Consider the following 18627-nt stretch of genomic DNA (forward strand, 5'->3'; position numbering starts at 1 on the left):
AACCCCAACAACAAATGTGTAGATGTATGACCATATATGCCCATAATACATAATCTAGGCTTTGCCATTAGAAGTCACTCCTGGCAGTGCTCGGGGCACTATAAGGGATGCTAGGGAATAAACCTATTTTGGCTACATGCAAGACAAGTACCCTACCCACTTTATTGTCCCTCTGACCTAACACTGATAAACTTTTCAGTTTCTTTTCTCTTTTTTCTTTTTTTGTGCCAACCTGGCAATACACAGAGGCTCTGTCCTCAGAATTACTACTGGCAGACTTAGGAGATCATATGCTGGGAATCAAACCTGGGTCAGCAGTAGACAAGGCAATAGCCCTCCCCACTGTGAGATTGACTGCTTGGATCCCCAGACACTAATGAATCTTTTTGTGTGTGTGTGTGTGTGTGTGTGTCTTTAGCTAGCGGTGCTCAAGAAACCTTGCAGTGCTATGGATTGAACCCAGTCATTCTGTATAAAAAGCATGTGCTCAGCCCATTGAGCTAGCTCACTGACCACCCCCTCTTCTATTTTTTGGTTTTTGGGTCACATCCGGCAGCGCTCAGGGATCACTCCTGGCAGGCTCGGGGACCATATGGGATGCCGGAATTTGAACCACCATCCTTCTGCATGCAAGGCAAATGCCCTACGTCCAAGCTATCTCTCCGGCCTGACAATGATGAATCTTAAAGGCATTACACTATGTGAAGAAAAATTACCAAAAGAATAGAGAATGTATTATTCCAGTTAACATGAGCTACAAGATGGGACCAGAGAGAAGGTACAATGGTAGGGTGTTTGCCTTGCATGTGGCCGACCCAGGAGGAACCTGGGCTTGATTCCCAGCATCATATGGTCCCCCAAGTCTGCAAGGAGTGATTTCTGAGCGGAGCCAGGAGCTGCCATGTGTGGTCCAAAATCAAAAACAAAAACAAGGGCCCGGAGAGATAGCACAGCGGCGTTTGCCTTGCAAGCAGCCGATTCAAGACCAAAGGTGGTTGGTTCGAATCCCAGTGTCCCATATGGTCCCCCGTGCCTGCCAGGAGCTATTTCTGAGCAGACAGCCAGGAGTAACCCCTGAGCACCACCGGGTGTGGCCCAAAAACCAAAAAACCAAAACCAAAACAAAAACAAACAATACATGAGCTGCAAGAGACAAAAAGACTGACAGGTGCTAAGTGTTAGGAAGAGAGAGGTAATCGAAGTTATGATTAATGAGACACAGCCTCAGATTTGGAAAATGCAAATGTGGAAATGTGCAGTGGTATAACAACATGAATGTACTTAATGACACCTCAGTTGGTCAAGATAGTATTTTTTTTTTGGGGGGGTCACACCCGGCGCAACTCAGGGGCTACTCCAGGCTCTATGCTCAAAAATCGTTCCCGGCAGGGCTCAGGGGACATGGGGTGACGGGATTCGAACCACTGTCCTTCTGCATGCAAAGCAAATGCCTTGCCTCCATGCTATCTCTCCGGCCCCAAGATAGTAAATTTTATTGCTATAAATATTTTATAATAAAAGTAGTTGGGCATCTCCAATTAATAATGTCAATGATGAAACGGACAAAACAACCCTCCCCCCCAGGACTGCTAACCACCCACTTTAGGAGCATGAAAGATATTAAAGGAAGCCTACTTTATTCATTATCCAATAGGCAGTATGAGTCTGCATTGTTCTAATACAGGGGTCTCAAACTCGCGGCTCTCTGTACAACATTTTGTGGCCCGTGGCCGCCCTTCAAATATCGCAGTATTTGCTTATTTGCTTACCGAATAATCGCAATAAAAATCGCATTAGTAAAAAAAAAATCGCATTAAACATTCACATACCCCAGCAGTTCCATTCAGGATATGCAAAAATGTTTAATGAGCTTTGCGATTTTTTTTCTTACTAATGCGATTTTTTATTGTGAATATTCGGTAAGCGAAATCCCTTATGTGGCCCTGCCTCACCCCGACTTTGCCTCCTGCAGCCCCCGGGTAAATTGAGTTTGAGACCCCTGTTCTAAAAGGAAGTGAAGGGGAGAGGATAAGGGAATAGGAGAGGAAAGAGGGGAAAAATGAAAACAAAAAAGAAAAAAAATACATATAAATTTCTTACCTCCACTTGCATACTCCATGATCAGGTAGAGTGTTTTGTCAGTTTCAATAACTTCAAATAACTTCACTGCCAAAAGAAAAAGGATATAAGAATTAAAAAGCCTGTCCATATGGCCAGAGAACAAACACCATATACATATATACACATACAGAGAGTAACCACAGATTTTTTGAATTCCTTTTATATTTTTTTTTTTGGGGGTCACATCCAGAGTTGCTCAGGAGACCATATATATACGCTGGGAATCAAACCAGGATCTGTCTCCAGTCCCAATAGCCTTTTGTTTTTTGGTGGGGGGCCACACTGGGTGATGCTCAGAAGTTAATCCTGGTTATGCCCTCAAAAATCGCTCCTGGGGCCCGGAGAGATAACACAGCGTCGTTTGCCTTGCAAGCGGCCAATCCAGGACCAAAGGTGGTTGGTTCAAATCCCGGTGTCCCATATGGTCCCCCGTGCCTACCAGGAGGTATTTCTGAGCAGACAGCCAGGAGTAACCCCTGAGCACCGCCAGGTGCGGCCCAAAAACCAAAAAAAAAAAAAAAAAAAAAAATCGCTCCTGGTTAAGGGAACTATATGGGACGCCAGGGATCCAATCCTGGCCCACCCTAGGTAGCTACATGCAAGGCAAATGCCCTGCCGCTATGCTAGTGCTCAGCCCCTCCAATAGACTTTTTTTTTTTTTTTTTTGGTTTTTGGACCATACCCGGCGGTGCTCAGGGGTTACTCCTGGCTGTCTGCTCAGAAATAGCTCCTGGCAGGCACGGGGGACCATATGGGACACCGGGATTCGAACCAACCACCTTAGGTCCTGGATCGGCTGCTTGCAAGGCAAACACTGCTGTGCTATCTCTCCGGGCCCAGACTTTTTAAAAAAACTGCATGGAGGGAATTTTATCATGCTACAAAAGAAAATAATTTTATGATTTTGTAAAATCTTAAACCCTACATAAAAATAAATGATTTCCGAGTTCTAAAATGGTCTAACTGGGCTCGGAGAGATAGCACAGCGGCGTTTGCCTTGCAAGCAGCCGATCCAGGACCAAAGGTGGTTGGTTTGAATCCCAGTGTCCCATATGGTCCCCCGTGCCTGCCAGGAGCTATTTCTGAGCAGACAGCCAGGAATAACCCCTGAGCACCGCCGGGTGTGGCCCAAAAACCAAAAATAAATAAATAAACAAATAAACAAACAAATAAATAAATAAATAAATAAAATGGTCTAACTTTAGACTGCACTTAGCAGTCTAGTGAGGTAGATTTATTCTCCTCTTTGGTTTTCTTTCTGGATTGTTTCTTTTGAGTTTTTTTTTTTTTTTGGTGGGGGTAGGGTGGCACCCGGTGATGCTCGGGTTACTCCTGGCTATGCGCTCAGAAATCGCTCCTGGCTTGGGGGATAATATGGGATGCTGGGGTATCCCAACGTGGTCCCTCCTAGATCAGTTGCATGCAAGCCCTAGAGCTTGAACCACCGCTCCAGCCTGTTTCTTTGAGTTTTGAGCCACACCCAGCAGTGCTCAGGGCTTGCTCCTGGCTCTATTCTCAGGGATCATTCCTGGCAGTGCTTCAAGGTGTGGATACTGGGATCAAAGCAAGGTCATCTTGTACAAGTCAAGTGCCCTGCTTGCTGCACTCTCCAGGCCTCCCCCATCCATATTTCCATCCTGCTTTCTTACTAGCTAAGCTGGTACGCACAAGCAACTCTTCCTTTTACCTCAGAAAATCCCATCATTTTTCTGATTTGACCTAAAGAGCATTCCATCAAATAAATCTGCTCACCCGTCATAAATAGAGCAAAAAAGTATTTTGTTCAACTTGAGGATTTTTGTTGATAGGCAAAAGATTCTTTTATTGGGGCCAGAATGATAGCAGCGCAGGTAGGGCATTTGCCTAGCATGCAGCCAAGCTTTGATCCCAAGCATCCCATATCATCCATCATTTCCATCCCCACCCCTAATCTGCCAGGAGTAACTTCTGAGCAGAGACCCAGAAGTAACCCCAAGCGCCGCCAAGTATGGCCCAAAACATGTATATATAATGTTTTATTATTGTTATGCCAAAACCAGAGAAAACAAGAAGTAGAAGGAATTATATTAAAATTATAGGAAAGTAGTCAAAAAGTTATTATTTTTAGGAGCTGAAGTGGCAGCACAGCAGCCTGCCTTACACAAAGCCTTTGCCTTACAAAGCCGACCCAGGTTCAATCTCCAGCATTCATTATATATGGTCCTCTGAGCACCATCAGGAACTGAGCACAGCCAGGAGTGCACTACCCTCTAAATTATTTTAGGGCCAAAGCAGTGGCGCAGTAGCAGGGCATTTGCCTTGCATGTGGGTGACCTAGGACAGACCACGCTTAGATCCTCCAGCATCCCAGATTGTGTTGTTCTCCTCCCCAGCCAGGAGTGATTTCTGAGTGCAGAGCCAGGAGTAACCCTTGAGCATCACTGGGTGTGGCCGAAAAACAAACAAAAAAGTTTATTTTAATGAACAAGTGATGTCAGTCACCAGTCACTTTTTAAAAATATTCTGGCAGGAGGCTGGGGAGACAGTATAGCAGGTAAGGTTCTTGCCTTGCACAAGATCAACCTGGGTTAGATCCTCTTAATACCACCAGGAATAATTACCGAGTGCAAAGCCAGGAGTAAGCCCTGAACACTGCCAAGTACAGTCCCAAAACAAAATGTGAAATAGAATCCCTAAAGAAATGCTATTACATATTGCCTCCTTTAAAATGAACTTTCAGGGGTTGGAGTGCAGTGTGTTTGATCCCAGATACCACATCTTGCCCCCCAAGCACTACTGAGTGCTATTGAATACAGCAACAAGCCCTGAGCACCTGTCACAAAAATAAACAAAAAATAATTTTAAAAAATCAAGTAAAATCACACTCCAATAAAAACGGGCATAAGAGAATGACATTGAGAAGGAAGAGGTCTCATTCATATTCCCTAGGTAATTTTCTTCTTCACTTTTGTTTTTGTTTTGAGTCACACCCAGCTATGCTCAGGGGTTACTCCTGGCTCTGCGCTCGGGAATCCCTCCTGGTGGGGCTCAGGAAGATCATATGGGATGCTGGGATAGAAGCCCAGTATGCCATATGCAAGATCAAAAATCAAATGGCTGGGGGCCGGCCGGTGGCGCTGGAGGTAAGGTGCCTGCCTTACCTGCGCTAGCCTAGGAGACGGACCGCGGTTCGATCCCCCGGCGTCCCATATGGTCCCCCAAGCCAGGAGCGACTTCTGAGCGCATAGCCAGGAGTAACCCCTGAGCGTTACCGGGTGTGGCCCAAAAACCAAAAAAAAAAAAAAAAAAAATCAAATGGCTAACATGTCTGACCCAGTTAAATCTTTCATATTATATGGCTGTATCGCTCATATTATAAATGATATCCCCAAGCCCTGCAAAAACAGAAACTGAGCATGGAACCAGAACTAGGAATGTGAGGAAGGGAGAAATGGAAGGAAGAGAAGGGGGAACAGAGAAGGAGGGAGGAAAAAAGGGAGGAAAAGACACATAAGGTATATGATGTGCAGTCATTAGCATGAGATATAAAAGTTTTTTCCTGGGCTGAAAAGATAGCACATAGGTAAGGCATTTGCCTTGCATGCAGAAGGACAGTGGTTCGAATCCCAGCATCCCATATGGTCCCCCGAGCCTGCCAAAAGCGACTTCTGAGCGTCAGCAAGAACTATCTCTGAGTGACCCAAAAACCAAAAAAAAAAGTTTTTTTCCTAAAACTTCAAGAAAAATACTGTTTTCTTTTCTTTTTTTTCTTAATACTGGTTTCTTTTATTTATTTTATTTTACTTTTTGTTGTTTTTGGGTCACACCCAGCAGCGCTCAGGGGTTACTCCTGGCTCTATGCTCAGAAATCGCCCCCGGCAGGCACAGGGGACCATATAGAATGCTGGGATTTGAACCACCACCCTTCTGTATGAAAGGCAAACACCTTACCTCCATGCTATCTCTCTGGTTTATTTTTCTTTTCTCCAAGCAAATAATCCATTGACTCTAAGATTCATTTCCTTCCCACATCTCATCTGATAAACACATACAGCTGATAGAATTGCTGACACTTTTTTAATGGTATATATAAAAAAAAAAAAAAAAAAAACGGGGCCGGAGCGGTGGTGCACACACTAGCCTAGGACAGACCCTGGTTCAATTCCTCGGCGTCCCATATGGTCCCCCAAGCCAGGAGCGATTTCTGAGCTCATAGGCAGGAATAAACCCTGAGTGTCCCGGGTGTGGCCGAAAACCAAAATAAATAAAAAAATAAATAATAAATAAATAAAAAGTGTCCAGGCTTCTCATGCCTCACTCCTGGTGTTAGGGTCCAAGCTGACAACTGTCGGACCCTAACACTGGCAGTGCTCATCTGACACCAGTTACGTGCAATACTGCTGCAAAGGGCAAGAAGTCAAGACCTCCCACTATAACAACATTCTGGGCCTAACAACGGCCGATGGACAGGGCACAAGGGCTGGAGCCCCGGATTCATTCCCCAATTCCTACCTCCAGCCTCCAGAGCACAATGGATGATGACCCCCCTGAAGCACCAAACCAGAAACCACAAAATAAATGGTTACTCAGACATGACCAGAAAGGGTTGAAGCCTTTTCTCTTACAACAGTGGCTTTACTAGATTCTGTGCTACAAGAATACATAATAGATCCATAAAACATTGCCTCTCCCACTTTTAAAACTGATTTGATAGTAAATGGACACAACTATCTAATATTTCAGAAAATGTGTCAGTTTTTTGTTGTTTTTTTGTTTGTTTTTTGGGTCACACCCGGCATTGCTCAGGGGTTACTCCTGGCTCTATGCTCAGAAATTGCTCCTGGCAGACTTGGGGGACCATATGGAGTAACGAGATTCGAACTAACGTCCTTTTGCGTCTAAGGCAAATGCCCTACCACTGTGCTATCTCTCCGGTCCCAGAAAATGTGTCAGTTTATGGTTTTGTTTGGGAGATACACCAATTCAGCATTTATTCCTAGTGCTTATGCTCATGGTGGGGCATATGGGGTGCTAGGGATCAAACCTGAGTTGCCTACCCACTATACTAGCTCTCTAGCCCAAAATTTATCTCTCTTTGGAAATCTTTTTATTTTTTAACATTTATTTAGGTTTTTGGCCCACAATGAAGGGTTACTCCTGGCTCTGCACTCAGAAATCACCGCTGGAAGGCTCAGGGGACCATGCTGGGAATCAAACCGGGTCCATCCCAGGTCAGCTACATGCAAGGAAAATGTCCTACTGCACTATTTGCTACAGCCCTAATCATCTTTTTAGACTGTAGTGGCTATCACTGTAAAAAGAAAACAGTTATGGGGCCGGAGAGATAGCATGGAGGTAAGGCGTTTGCCTTTCATGCAGGAGATCATCGGTTTGAATCCTGGTGTCCCATATGGTCCCCCGTGCCTGCCAGGAGCAATTTCTGAGCCTGGAGCCAGAAATAACCCGAGCACTGCTGGGTGTGACCCTAAACCCCCCCCCAAAAAAAAATAAAAAAGAAAACAGTTATATAAGAGTTCTGTTATACTGTTATAAGTAGTATCAAAACATTTTATCAATATGTATATACAACAGGATTCGTATCAAGTAATTTGGATGTTTCTATCTTCTTTCTATAGAAAGTGACCCTTTATCTTTGTTTTACTTTTGTGGTTGTTGGGCCATACCCAGGGATGCTCAGGGTTTACTATGACTCTGCTATAGTATATTACTCCTGGCAATGCCTGGGGACCATATGGGATGAATTCAGGGAACTAAATCCGGATGGGGTGGACCTCTTACAAGGCAAGCCCATTAATTTGTGCTGCATCACCACCCCAGTCATCTTTAAACCCACTTCATTTCACCTGGTATAGAGCTGCACTGACAGAAAACAAGCTGAATGAATCTAAAAAATATGTATCAAATTCCATTAGCTAGCAAAACTCCTGTTATTTTTATTTATTATTTTTTTAATCTTATTTTTCCTACATTTTTCTTAAACACCTTGATTACATACATGATTGTGTTTGGGTTTCAGTCATGTAAAGAACACCACCCATCACCAATGTCCCAAATCTCCCTCCTCCCCACCCAACCCCCGCCTATACTCTAGACAGGCTTTCTATTTCCCTCGTACATTCTCATTATTAGGATAGTTCAAAATGTAGTTATTTCTCTTAATTATTCCTGTTATTTTTAAAAATACCTAATGCAGGAGCCAGAGTGAAAGTGTCTTACACACAGTCGACCCAGACTTAATCCCTGGCATCCTGTATGGTCCCCTGAGCAAGGCCCTGTGGATCCTGAGTACAAAACCAGAAATAACCCCTAAGTATTTCAAGGTGTGCCTTCTTCCCCCCCAAAACACCTGAAAATATCCAACTATTATTTCCTTGGGAAATCTGATGAAAACCTAACTTATTGTAATTTCCTTCAGTCTTACCAGTTTAATTGATACTAATATATTAAACTTTTTTTAAAAAGTAGAACAATCTTGGGCCAGAGTGATAGCGCAGAGGTAGGGTGATTACCTTTCATGCGGCTGATCCAAACGAACCTCTGTTACATCACCTGCATCCCATATGGCACCCCAAACCAGGAGCGATTTCTTAGCACATAGCCAGGAGTAACTCCTGACCATCATTGGGTGTGGCCCCAAACCCCACCCCAAAAAAGAACAATCTGTTATTTCTTTTTTTTCTTTTTTTTTTTTTTAGTTTTTGGGTCACACCCGGCAGTGCTCAGGGGTTCCTCCTGGCTGTCTGCTCAGAAATAGCCCCTGGCAGGCACGGGGGACCATATGGGACACCAGGATTCGAACCAACCACCTTTGGTCCTGGATTGGCTGCTTGCAAGCAAACGCCGCTGCGCTATCTCTCCGGGCCCTGTTATTTCTAATGTATTAAACAATCTGTTACTTCTAATGGACTAATGCTTTAAATTAAAATGCTTAACACCCAAGTTTAACATCTCTTAGTAATTTCAAGGAGCTAATACAATCAATAACATTTAATTAAAAATTATGCTTATGCCAGAGGGAAGAAACTCTTCCAATATATTAGTTTTATGACAGACTTTGAAAAATACATTTAGACACAAAAGCATTTTAAAAAGCAAAATAGTACCTATGTTTGGATGATTTAAAATCTTCATTATTCTGACTTCTCTGAAGAGCTAAAAAACAAACACAATATCCCCAACATAGGATTATTAAAAATGGTATTACAGCTGTAATATAAATTCAATTTTCTTATATAGCTGATTTGCTGATAATGTTTAATAAGTAATTCACATCTAAGAGAAATGCTCAAGTTCAGGTAACTGAAATATTTTGATATCTAGGACCTTAAAATGTTTCATTATCAAGGAAAAAAAGCAAAGGTACCGCAATATTAATTTTATTTTGCTGCCCTGAATTCAGATTTATGCAAGAACAATGTCTGACTACAACTATGAATCAAAATCTTACTCCCAGAGGCTGAGCAATAGCACAGTGGGTCAAGTGCTTGCCTTGTACGTGGCCAACCAAGGTTTGACCCTCCCCACTTAGAGCCCACCGGGAAGGGCTCCTAAGTGCAGAACCAGGAGTAATCCATGACCAATGCCAAGTGTGACCAAAAACAAAAAAAGACCCAAAAACTCTACTTTGTCCTGCAGAACTACATCATAACTATGGCCCGGAGTGGTGGAACTAGAGGTAAGGCAACTGTCTTGCAAGCGCTAGCCTAAGACAGACTGAGGTTCCATCCCCCCAACCCCGTGTCCCATATGGTCCCACCAAACCAGGAGCAATATCTGAGTGTCAAACGGGTGTGGACCATAAAAACAAAAACAAAACAAAAACAGAACTACATCATAACCAATAGGTAATTTCAAGTAATTCTATGATCAAGACTGGAAGAAACCCCTAAAGGAAATCCTCTCCAAAAAAGAAAGGAAGTCACCATGGGGGTTTTGACAGAGATTACAGTACTGCACTAATGTTTATGTTCTGCTTTTTAAGAGCAGGGGCCCCCTGTCACAATATCAACATAGATCTTGTTCCATGAGTTGCTCCTGTTAGAGAATTATATATATATATATATATATATATATATATATATTTTTTTTTTTTTGGTTTTTGGGCCACACCCAGCGCTGCTCAGGGGTTACTCCTGGCTGTCTGCTCAGAAATAGCTCCTGGGAGGCACGGGGGACCATATGGGACGCAGGGATTCGAACCAACCACCTTTGGTCCTGGATCGGCTGGCTGCTTGCAAGGCAAACACCGCTGTGCTATCTCTTCGGGCCCAGAGAATTATCTTTTGCAAGGAACAAAAACTGATTCAAAGGCCTGTGCATTCAAGTTTCACCTTGGAATGATGTCACAAAATACTGAGAGACCTTTTGGAGAAATGTGGAGACATGTTAACTGTTCAACTGAAGGTAACTCTCATCAACATGCCATTTGAACAAGAGTCATCAGAAGGGCCCGGAGAGATAGCACAGCGGCATTTGCCTTGCAAGCAGCCGATCCAGGACCAAAGGTGGTTGGTTCGAATCCTGGTGTACCATATGGTCCCCTGTGCCTGCCAGGAGCTATTTCTGAGCAGACAGCCAGGAGTAACCCCTGAGCACCTTCGGGTGTGGCCCAAAAACCGAAGGAAAAAAAAAAAAGAGTCATCAGAAGGCTGCCAAGTCAAAACCAGCAGAGATGAGGCTGGAGTGATAGCATAGTGTTAAGGGCATTTGTCTAGCACTCAGCAAAATGGTATGGACCTGGGTTCAAGCCCCTGGCATCCCATATGGTCCCTTGAGCCTGCCGTAAGTGATTCCTGAGTGCAGAAGCAGGAGTAACCCCTGAGTGCCAACGATTGTGACCCCCACCCAAAAAGAAACAAAAAAAAGCAGATGTCATGTCTGCATCAGAATGAAGTGGGGGAGTTACATGGCAAAGCTTAATAGAAGATATTTTTAAAATTATAGAATTGGGTTGTACTATCTGTCATTACACTGGAGACAATACAGCAGGTAGAGTACTTGCTTTGTGAACAGCTAACCCAGGTTCAATTACTAGCACCACATATATTCCAGCAACTCCACCAGAAGTGATCCCTAAACACAGAGCGTAAAGTGAAACCAGAGCACTGCCAAGAGGAGGGAGAGAGACGGCAAAGAAGTGGTTTAGAAACACAGGACACTGGGCCGGAGAGATAGCATAGAGGTAAGGGTTTGCCTTGCATGCAGAAGGATGGTGGTTCGAATCCCGGCATCCCATATGGTCCCCCGAGTTTGCCAGGAGCGATTTCTGAGCCTGGAGCCAGTAGTAACCCCTGAGCTCTGCCAGGTGTGACCCAAAAAACAAACAAAAGAAATTAAATTGGAATATCGCAGGGGCCAGAGAGATAGCACAGCAGTGGGACATTTGCCTTGCAATCAGCTGATTCAGGAGGGATGTTGATTCAAATCCTGGCATCCCATATGGTCCCCATGCCTGCCAGGAGGGACTTCTGAGTGCAAAGCCAGGAGTAACCCCCAAGTACCGCCAGGTGTGACCAAAAAAAATGATCTTTGTTGTCTCATAAACTTTTTGAGCATGAAGTTATATCACCTAATACTAGTATGGCCTGCTGGCCTTGTTGAGGGGGGTTGTAAGATTGAATAATTGTCTTCAAACCTTTGACCTAGAGCAATAATAAAATTAAGATATAAATCCACCATACAAGGAAACACACTGGGGGTCCATGATTTTCAATCCATATTCATTGATCATGCCTGTGGAAAGAATCATAAGAGCATTAATAGCAACCGATAAGGAAGTGAAATGATTATCTGGTGTTCATTGTAGATCTTTAAGAAGTATAAAACATGATGTATGCTGCTGTGGATTTCACCAATGTATTAGGGACTTTTTTGATCTTCTTGTCATTGAAATTGATCCAGTGTTGTCTTGCAGCAATTTTACAGTATAAAGTACAGTGCCCATAGTGAACTTTACCATAATGGTTTGACACTGATAAGTTGTATTTCTTAATCTTGCTTTTATTCCCTGAAGTGAATTCTACTAAACTGAGGTCTTCTAAAGGAAAATCAGCATTGGTCCTGGGTTGGCTGCTTGCAAGGCAAATGCCCTACTGCTGTGCTATCTCTCCGGCTACTATTGCTTTTGTTTCGTTTCGGGTTTTTTTTTTTTTTTTTTTTTGGGGGGGGGGGGTCACATCTGGCAGCGCTTAGGAGTTACTCCTGGCAGGTTCAGGGGACCATATTGGATGCCGAACCACCATCTTTCTGCATGCAAGGCAAATGCCCTACCTCCATGCTGTTTCCAGCCCCCACTATTGCTTTTTTTTTTTTTTTTTTGGTTTTTGGGCCACACCCATTTAATGCTCAGGGGCTACTCCTGGCTATACGCTCAGAAGTTGCTCCTGGCTTGGGGGGACCATATGGGACGCCGGGGGATCGAACCGCGGTCCATCCTACGCTAGCGCTTGCAAGGCAGACACCTTACCTCTAGCGCCACCTTCCCGGCCCCCCCCCCTTTTTTTTTTTAAGGAATTTTCTTCCTGGATGTCTGGAACTCCAACGATTCTTATACTGTTTCTCTTATATTCATCCCAAGAGTCTCTTGTCATCAGCTCACTTTTGTTTGTTTGTTTGTTTTTGGTTTTTGGGCTACACCTGGCGTTGCTCAGAGGTTACTCCTGGCTGTCTGCTCAGAAATAGCTCCTGGCAGGCACGGGGTACCATATGGGACATTGGGATTCGAACCAACCACCTTTGGTACTGGATCGGCTGCTTGCAATGCTCACTTATTTTGAAGCTTTTTTTCCATGTTCTGTTGTCTGAAGATTTTCTGCACTTCATCATTTTTTATTATTTATTATTTATTATTATTTATTTTTATTATTTATTATTAAGCACCATGATTACAAGGATGTTGTTTGGTTGTTTTTTTTTTGTTGTTGTTGTTGTTTTTGGGGGAGACCACACCCGGAGGTGCTCAGGGGGTTTCTCTTGGCTGTCTGCTCAGAAATAGCTCCTGGCAGGCATGGGGGACCATACGGGACACCGGGATTCGAACCAACCACCTTTGGTCCTGGAACGTGCTGTGCTATCTCTCCAGGCCCAACGATGTTTGTAATTGGGTTTCAGTTATAAACAGAACACCCCCCCATCACCAGTGCAACATTCCCACCACCAATGCCCCCTTCATAACCCACCTCTGCCTGTATTCGTGACAGGCATTCTACTTCTCTCATTCTTTAATATTGTCATGTTAGTTGTTAGTGAAGTTATTTCCCTAACAGAGTTCACCACTCTTTGTGGTGAGCTTCAAATTGTGAGCCAGTCCTTCCAGCCCTTATCTCTATTGTCTTTGGGCCTTATTACAGTAATGTTTTTCTTAAAACCCATCGATGAATAGACCATTCTGTGTCTATCTTTCTCCCTCTGACTTATTTCACTTAATATAATAGATTTCATGTACATCCGTGTATAGGAAAATGCCATGATTTCATCTCTCCTGATGGCAGCATAATATTTCATTGTGTATATGTACCACAGTTTCTTTAGCCATTCATATATTGAAGGGCATCTTGGTTGTTTCCAGAGTCTGGCTATTGTAAATAGTGCTGCAATGAATATAGGTGTGAGGAAGAGATTTTTAATTGTATTTTTGTGTTCCTAGGGTATATCCCTAGGAGTGGAATAGCTGAATCATATGGGAGTTCAATTTCCACTTTTTTGAAGAATCTCCATATTGTTTTCCATAAAGGCTGGACTAGATGGCATTCCTACCAGCAGTGAATAAGAGTTCCTTTCTCTCCACATCCCCACCAGCACTAATTGTTCTGGTTCTTTGTGATACACTTCATCTTGAGCTTACTGGTCTGATCCTCTCAGTAGCTGTTAGCCTGCTTGCAAAGATTTCCAGAGATATTTGATTTCGCCTATGAAGTTTTCCAGTTGTCATTTGCTTATATTTTTCTCATTTATTTTCTTTTCCTTTCTGGGGGTGGGGTGTTTTGGCCACACCCAATGATGATCAAGGGTAATTACTCCTGGCTCTGCACTAAAAATTGCTCTGGCAGGCTCAGGGATCACATGAAATGCCAAGGATAGAACCGGGATCCATTCCGGGCCAGCAGTGTGCAAGGCAAATACCCTACCACTGTGCTATCACTCTAGCTGATTTTTCTCATTTCTGCTCTACTGATGCTTATGTTTTATTGGCAGAACAATTTATTGCTTGAGTTTATTTAACATCCTAAGCATTTTCACTTTTAAATCCATTTTAGAGATATTATATAGGGGGCTACAACTAATTGGGTCTTCAGGGTTACAATGGTGGATTCTGCACTTCTCCTTTTGTAGTCTCATATGATTCCATCTTTACTATGTCACTGTCAGTCTTGCTCACTGCCAGCTCGAGGACTCAGTGGTAGAACTCAAGGGTGGTAGATATCTAGCAGCCATGAATACTTTCGTTCATCAAAATCAGGTTGCTGCTCTGCCTCAAGTCCGACCACACTTCCCAGCCTACTGCTTGGGAAGCCATCATAACAGTGTAATTCTTTTTTTCTGTTTTTGTTTTTGGGCCACACCCGGCAGTGCTCAGGGGTTACTCCTGGCTGTCTGCTCAGAAATAGCTCCTGGCAGGCACAGGGGACCATATGGGACACCGGGATTCAAACCAACCTCCTTTTGGTCCTGGATCGGCTGCTTGCAAGGCAAACGCCGCTGTGCTATCTCTCCGGGCCCAAGAGCGTAATTCTTAATAACTGATTACTACTGCCTAACTTGCACAAGGAGCAGTCTGACCTCCTTTCATAAATACCTAAAATTATGCCTGACACAGAAAAGGGATTTATCTGTTTAATAAATGCCTGCATAAAAGTTCTAACTACCAGCAATAGCACAGCAGGTAGTGTTTGGCTTGCAGGCAGCCGACCAAGCTTTGATCCCCAGCATCCCATACAATCAGGATTAATTTCTGAGCACAGTCAGGTGTGACCAAAAATAAAAGTTCTAACTACCAAAAATGTGATTTGAGCCAGCTAACTGTATCACATTCTAGTGACATCATATTAAATCCTAAATCAACTGCAAATTTTTTCTTTTTTTTTTTGGGGGGGGGGTGTCACACCCGTCAGTGCTCAGGGGTTACTCCTGGCTCCAGGCTCAGAAATCGCTTGTGACAGACTCGGGGGACCATATGGGATGCCAGGATTTGAACCAATGACCGTCTGCATGAAAGGCCTTATCTCCAAGCTATCTCTCCGGCCCACAAAATTTTTCTTTTTTCATTCTTTCTTTCCCTTTCTTCCTTCCTGCCTTCCTTTCTTCTCCCCCCTCCTCCCTTTCTTTTTGGTTTTTGGGCCATGTCCAGCGGTGCTCAGGGGTTAATCCTAGCTCTGTGCTCAGAAATCTCACCTGGCAGGCTCAGGAGAGCATATAGGATGTGGGTGATTGAACCCAAGTATGTCCAGGGTCAACCATATGCAAACATCCTACTGCTGTGCTACCAGCCACCCCAGCAGCAGAATTTCTGTTACAGAACAGTCATAGTTCTGCTGGCAGGAGATCAGGTCAAATAAAGGCAATCCTCTTTAAATCCCTACTAGCAGCACATCATGGGAACAGTAACCAAAGCCAAAGAGAAGTTGATAAAGAAATTCAAGAAAGTTCAGGGGCCAAAGAGATAGCACAGCAGTAGGGGAGCTGCCTTGCATGCCTCTGACCTAGAACAAACCCGGGTTCAATTCCCAGCATCCCGTATGGTCCCCCAAGCCTGCCAGGAGCAACTTCCGGGTGTAGAGCCAGGAGTAATGTCTGAGCACTGCCGGGTGTGACCCAAAAACCAAAACCAAAACCAAAACCAGAAACAAAAAAGAACGACATTCATTTCTGAATTAAGAGTATTATAAAAGCAATGAATTCAGGCCCATATCCAAGTGACCTAGGGTGACTGGGGGTCACAAGGGTTACCCCAACCAAGTGGTGGATGGATGGCCACGTAATGCTACCAATCAACTCAGGATCTCAACCGTGGCCTTCATTCAGATTTGGAGGTGATGGTAGCGATCATCTTCAAAGATTTAATTTGTATCTATTAGATTTTCTAACAGATTCATGCTCTACTCTAAGTTTAAGCCAATTAAAAAACCTGGTTTAGGGGTCTAAATGGTGGCGCAAGTGGGAAGGCATCTGCCTTGCGTGTGCACCAGCCTTGGACGAACCGTGGTTCGAATCCCCGGTGCCCCATATGGACCCCAAGCCAAGAGTAATTTCTGAGCGCATAGCCTGGAAGAACCCCTGAGCTTCACCGGTGTGGCCCCAAAACCAAAAACCAAAAAAAAAAAAAAAAAAATCTGGTTTATAAAAAGAATAACCGCCTGGTTCCTCCACCAACCTTCAAAAGAAATAAATAATGGCCATGGGCCAGAGCAATAGCACAGTGGCAGGGCATTGCCTTGAACATGGCTGACCCAGGACAGACCTGGATTCAATCTCCTGAATCCCAAATGCTCTTTGAGCCTGCCAGAAGTGATTCCTGACCACAGTGCCAGGAGTAACCACCCCTGAGGACTGATGGGTATGGCCCAAAAACCAAAAAAAGAAAGAAAAGAATATATGGCCGCCAATATTTCCAAGGTAGCCAGGTCTGGAGTGACACCTCTGTGGCATTCTCATAAAAAAAAAAAGGGGGGGGGGGGCAGAGCAGTGGTGCAAGCAGTAAGACATCTGCCTTGCATGATGCTAGCCTTGAACAAACTGCGGTTTAATCCCTAGGTGTCCCATATGGTCCCCCAAGCCAAGGGTGATTTCTGAGCATATAGCAAGGAGTAGTCCCTGAGTGTCACCAGGTGTGACCCAAAAACAAAAAACATTTTTTTTTTTACTGGGACTATTGAAACTAATTCACAATTGACCCTAAAACATCATGTTTTGTGGTTGTTTTTTTTTTTTTGTTTTTTGTTTTTTTTTTTGGGGGGGAGTCACACCTGGAGACACTCAGGTAGTTTCTCCTGCACTCAGAAGTCGCTCCTGGCAGGTTTGGGGGACCAGATGTCATGTCGGGATTCAAACTAGGGTGTGTCCTATGTTGGCTGCGTGTAAGGCAAATGCCTTACCGCTGTGCTATTGCTCTGGCCCCTCAAGTTGTATTATGTCTTGCCAAAGAAATAATTATCTGGCAACAAAGGAAAAGATTCGTCATTAATCAGCAGCAACAGTAAAACTCAAGATATAGATTCTTGAGAGTCGGTGCAAGGGGTAAGGCGTCTGCCTTGCTTGAGCTAACCTAGGACTAACCCCAGGCAGCCCCTGACCGTCAATGGGTGTGGCCCCAAAACAAATAAATTTAAAAAAAGAGATAGATTCTTGAATTCTATTAACTTTTGAAACCTAAACCTAATTATAATTACATTTTTAAATTCTCAATAAAGGAGAAGGGTTGTGTAATAAATACCTGGCACTGTGATCCTGGGTTTGCTCAGGAGATACATGGTATTGAGGACAGGATAAAAGTCTGTATCCTGGGCCCGAAGAGATAGCACAGCGGCTGCTTGCAAGGCTGGTTGGTTCAAATCCCGGAGTCCCATATGGTCCCCCGTGCCAGCCAGGAGCTATTTCTGAGCAGACAGCCAGGAGTAACCCCTGAGCACTGCCGGGTGTGGCCCAAAAACCAAAAAAAAAGAAGTCTGTACCCTGCAGGCAGAATACTCTGCCTCCTAGATTATCCCTTGGTGGAGATTTCAGGGTTAATCCCATCCTAAGGTCAGAGGTTGTTGCTGAAAGTGCTCAAGGGACCATATAGTTGTAGGGATCAAATTCAGCCTTTAGCGATAACTCTGGTCACAAATCTTTTAGTTGTTGTTTGTTTTGTTTTGTTTTGTTTTGTTTGGGCAACCATCTGGAAATGCTCAGGAGCTCCTTCTGGCTCTGCTCTCAGAAATCATTCATTGCTGGTGGACTTGGGTACCATATGGATGTTGAGGATTGAACATTGGGTTGGTTCCAAAGAAAGCACCCTATGCACTGAACTATCTATCCACCCCTTAGTCACAAATCTTTAAATTCGGAGGATTTGTCTTAGATATTCTATTAGCTTACCAGATGTATTACACTGATCTGAATACAAACTCTGGGTGGTTGGTTAATAGATGGAACTAAAATAACTACTTCTGTCAAAGACCTAAAATGGCTGCCTGCTACAAACAAGCCAATGTAAGAGAAAGATGGTATTAAAAAAGGAAATGATAAGCTTATATGTACAAGAAAAATTATTCCTAAAATATGTGTTTTATTGAAAGGGAGAAAGGAAAGCTATCCATAAATTAGATGTGAAAATGCTGCCAAGAAATTAGGAAAGAGGAAACAGCACTAGTGAAGTGTACACAATCCATTTACAGAGTAGGCAAATACTGCAGAAATGGTTTTGTATAATATATCCTTTGGTTGAAACGAAAACTCAGAGCCTCACAGAGAAAAATGTATAGAAGTTATTCGATCTGGGCCCGGAGAGATAGCACAGTGGCGTTTGCCTTG

The 18627-nt window shown here is 43.7% G+C and overlaps 1 protein-coding gene across 6 annotated transcripts in view; it reads right to left on the bottom strand.

Moving 5' to 3' along the window:
- The window catches only part of MARK3 (microtubule affinity regulating kinase 3), a 96661-nt gene that overhangs the window by 43456 nt on the left and 34578 nt on the right, over positions 1 to 18627 (bottom strand). For all 6 annotated transcript variants that reach the window (XM_049790336.1, XM_049790335.1, XM_049790334.1 and 3 more), the window contains exons 4-5: positions 9225 to 9273; positions 2101 to 2166 (exon numbers count right to left, since the gene is read on the bottom strand). In XM_049790336.1, the coding sequence (XP_049646293.1) occupies positions 2101 to 2166; positions 9225 to 9273 (115 nt within the window). The remainder of the gene's footprint in view (positions 1 to 2100; positions 2167 to 9224; positions 9274 to 18627) is intronic.

This window comes from Suncus etruscus, chromosome 17, assembly GCF_024139225.1.
Source record: "Suncus etruscus isolate mSunEtr1 chromosome 17, mSunEtr1.pri.cur, whole genome shotgun sequence".
In the NCBI taxonomy this organism is placed as follows: Eukaryota; Metazoa; Chordata; class Mammalia; order Eulipotyphla; family Soricidae; genus Suncus; species Suncus etruscus.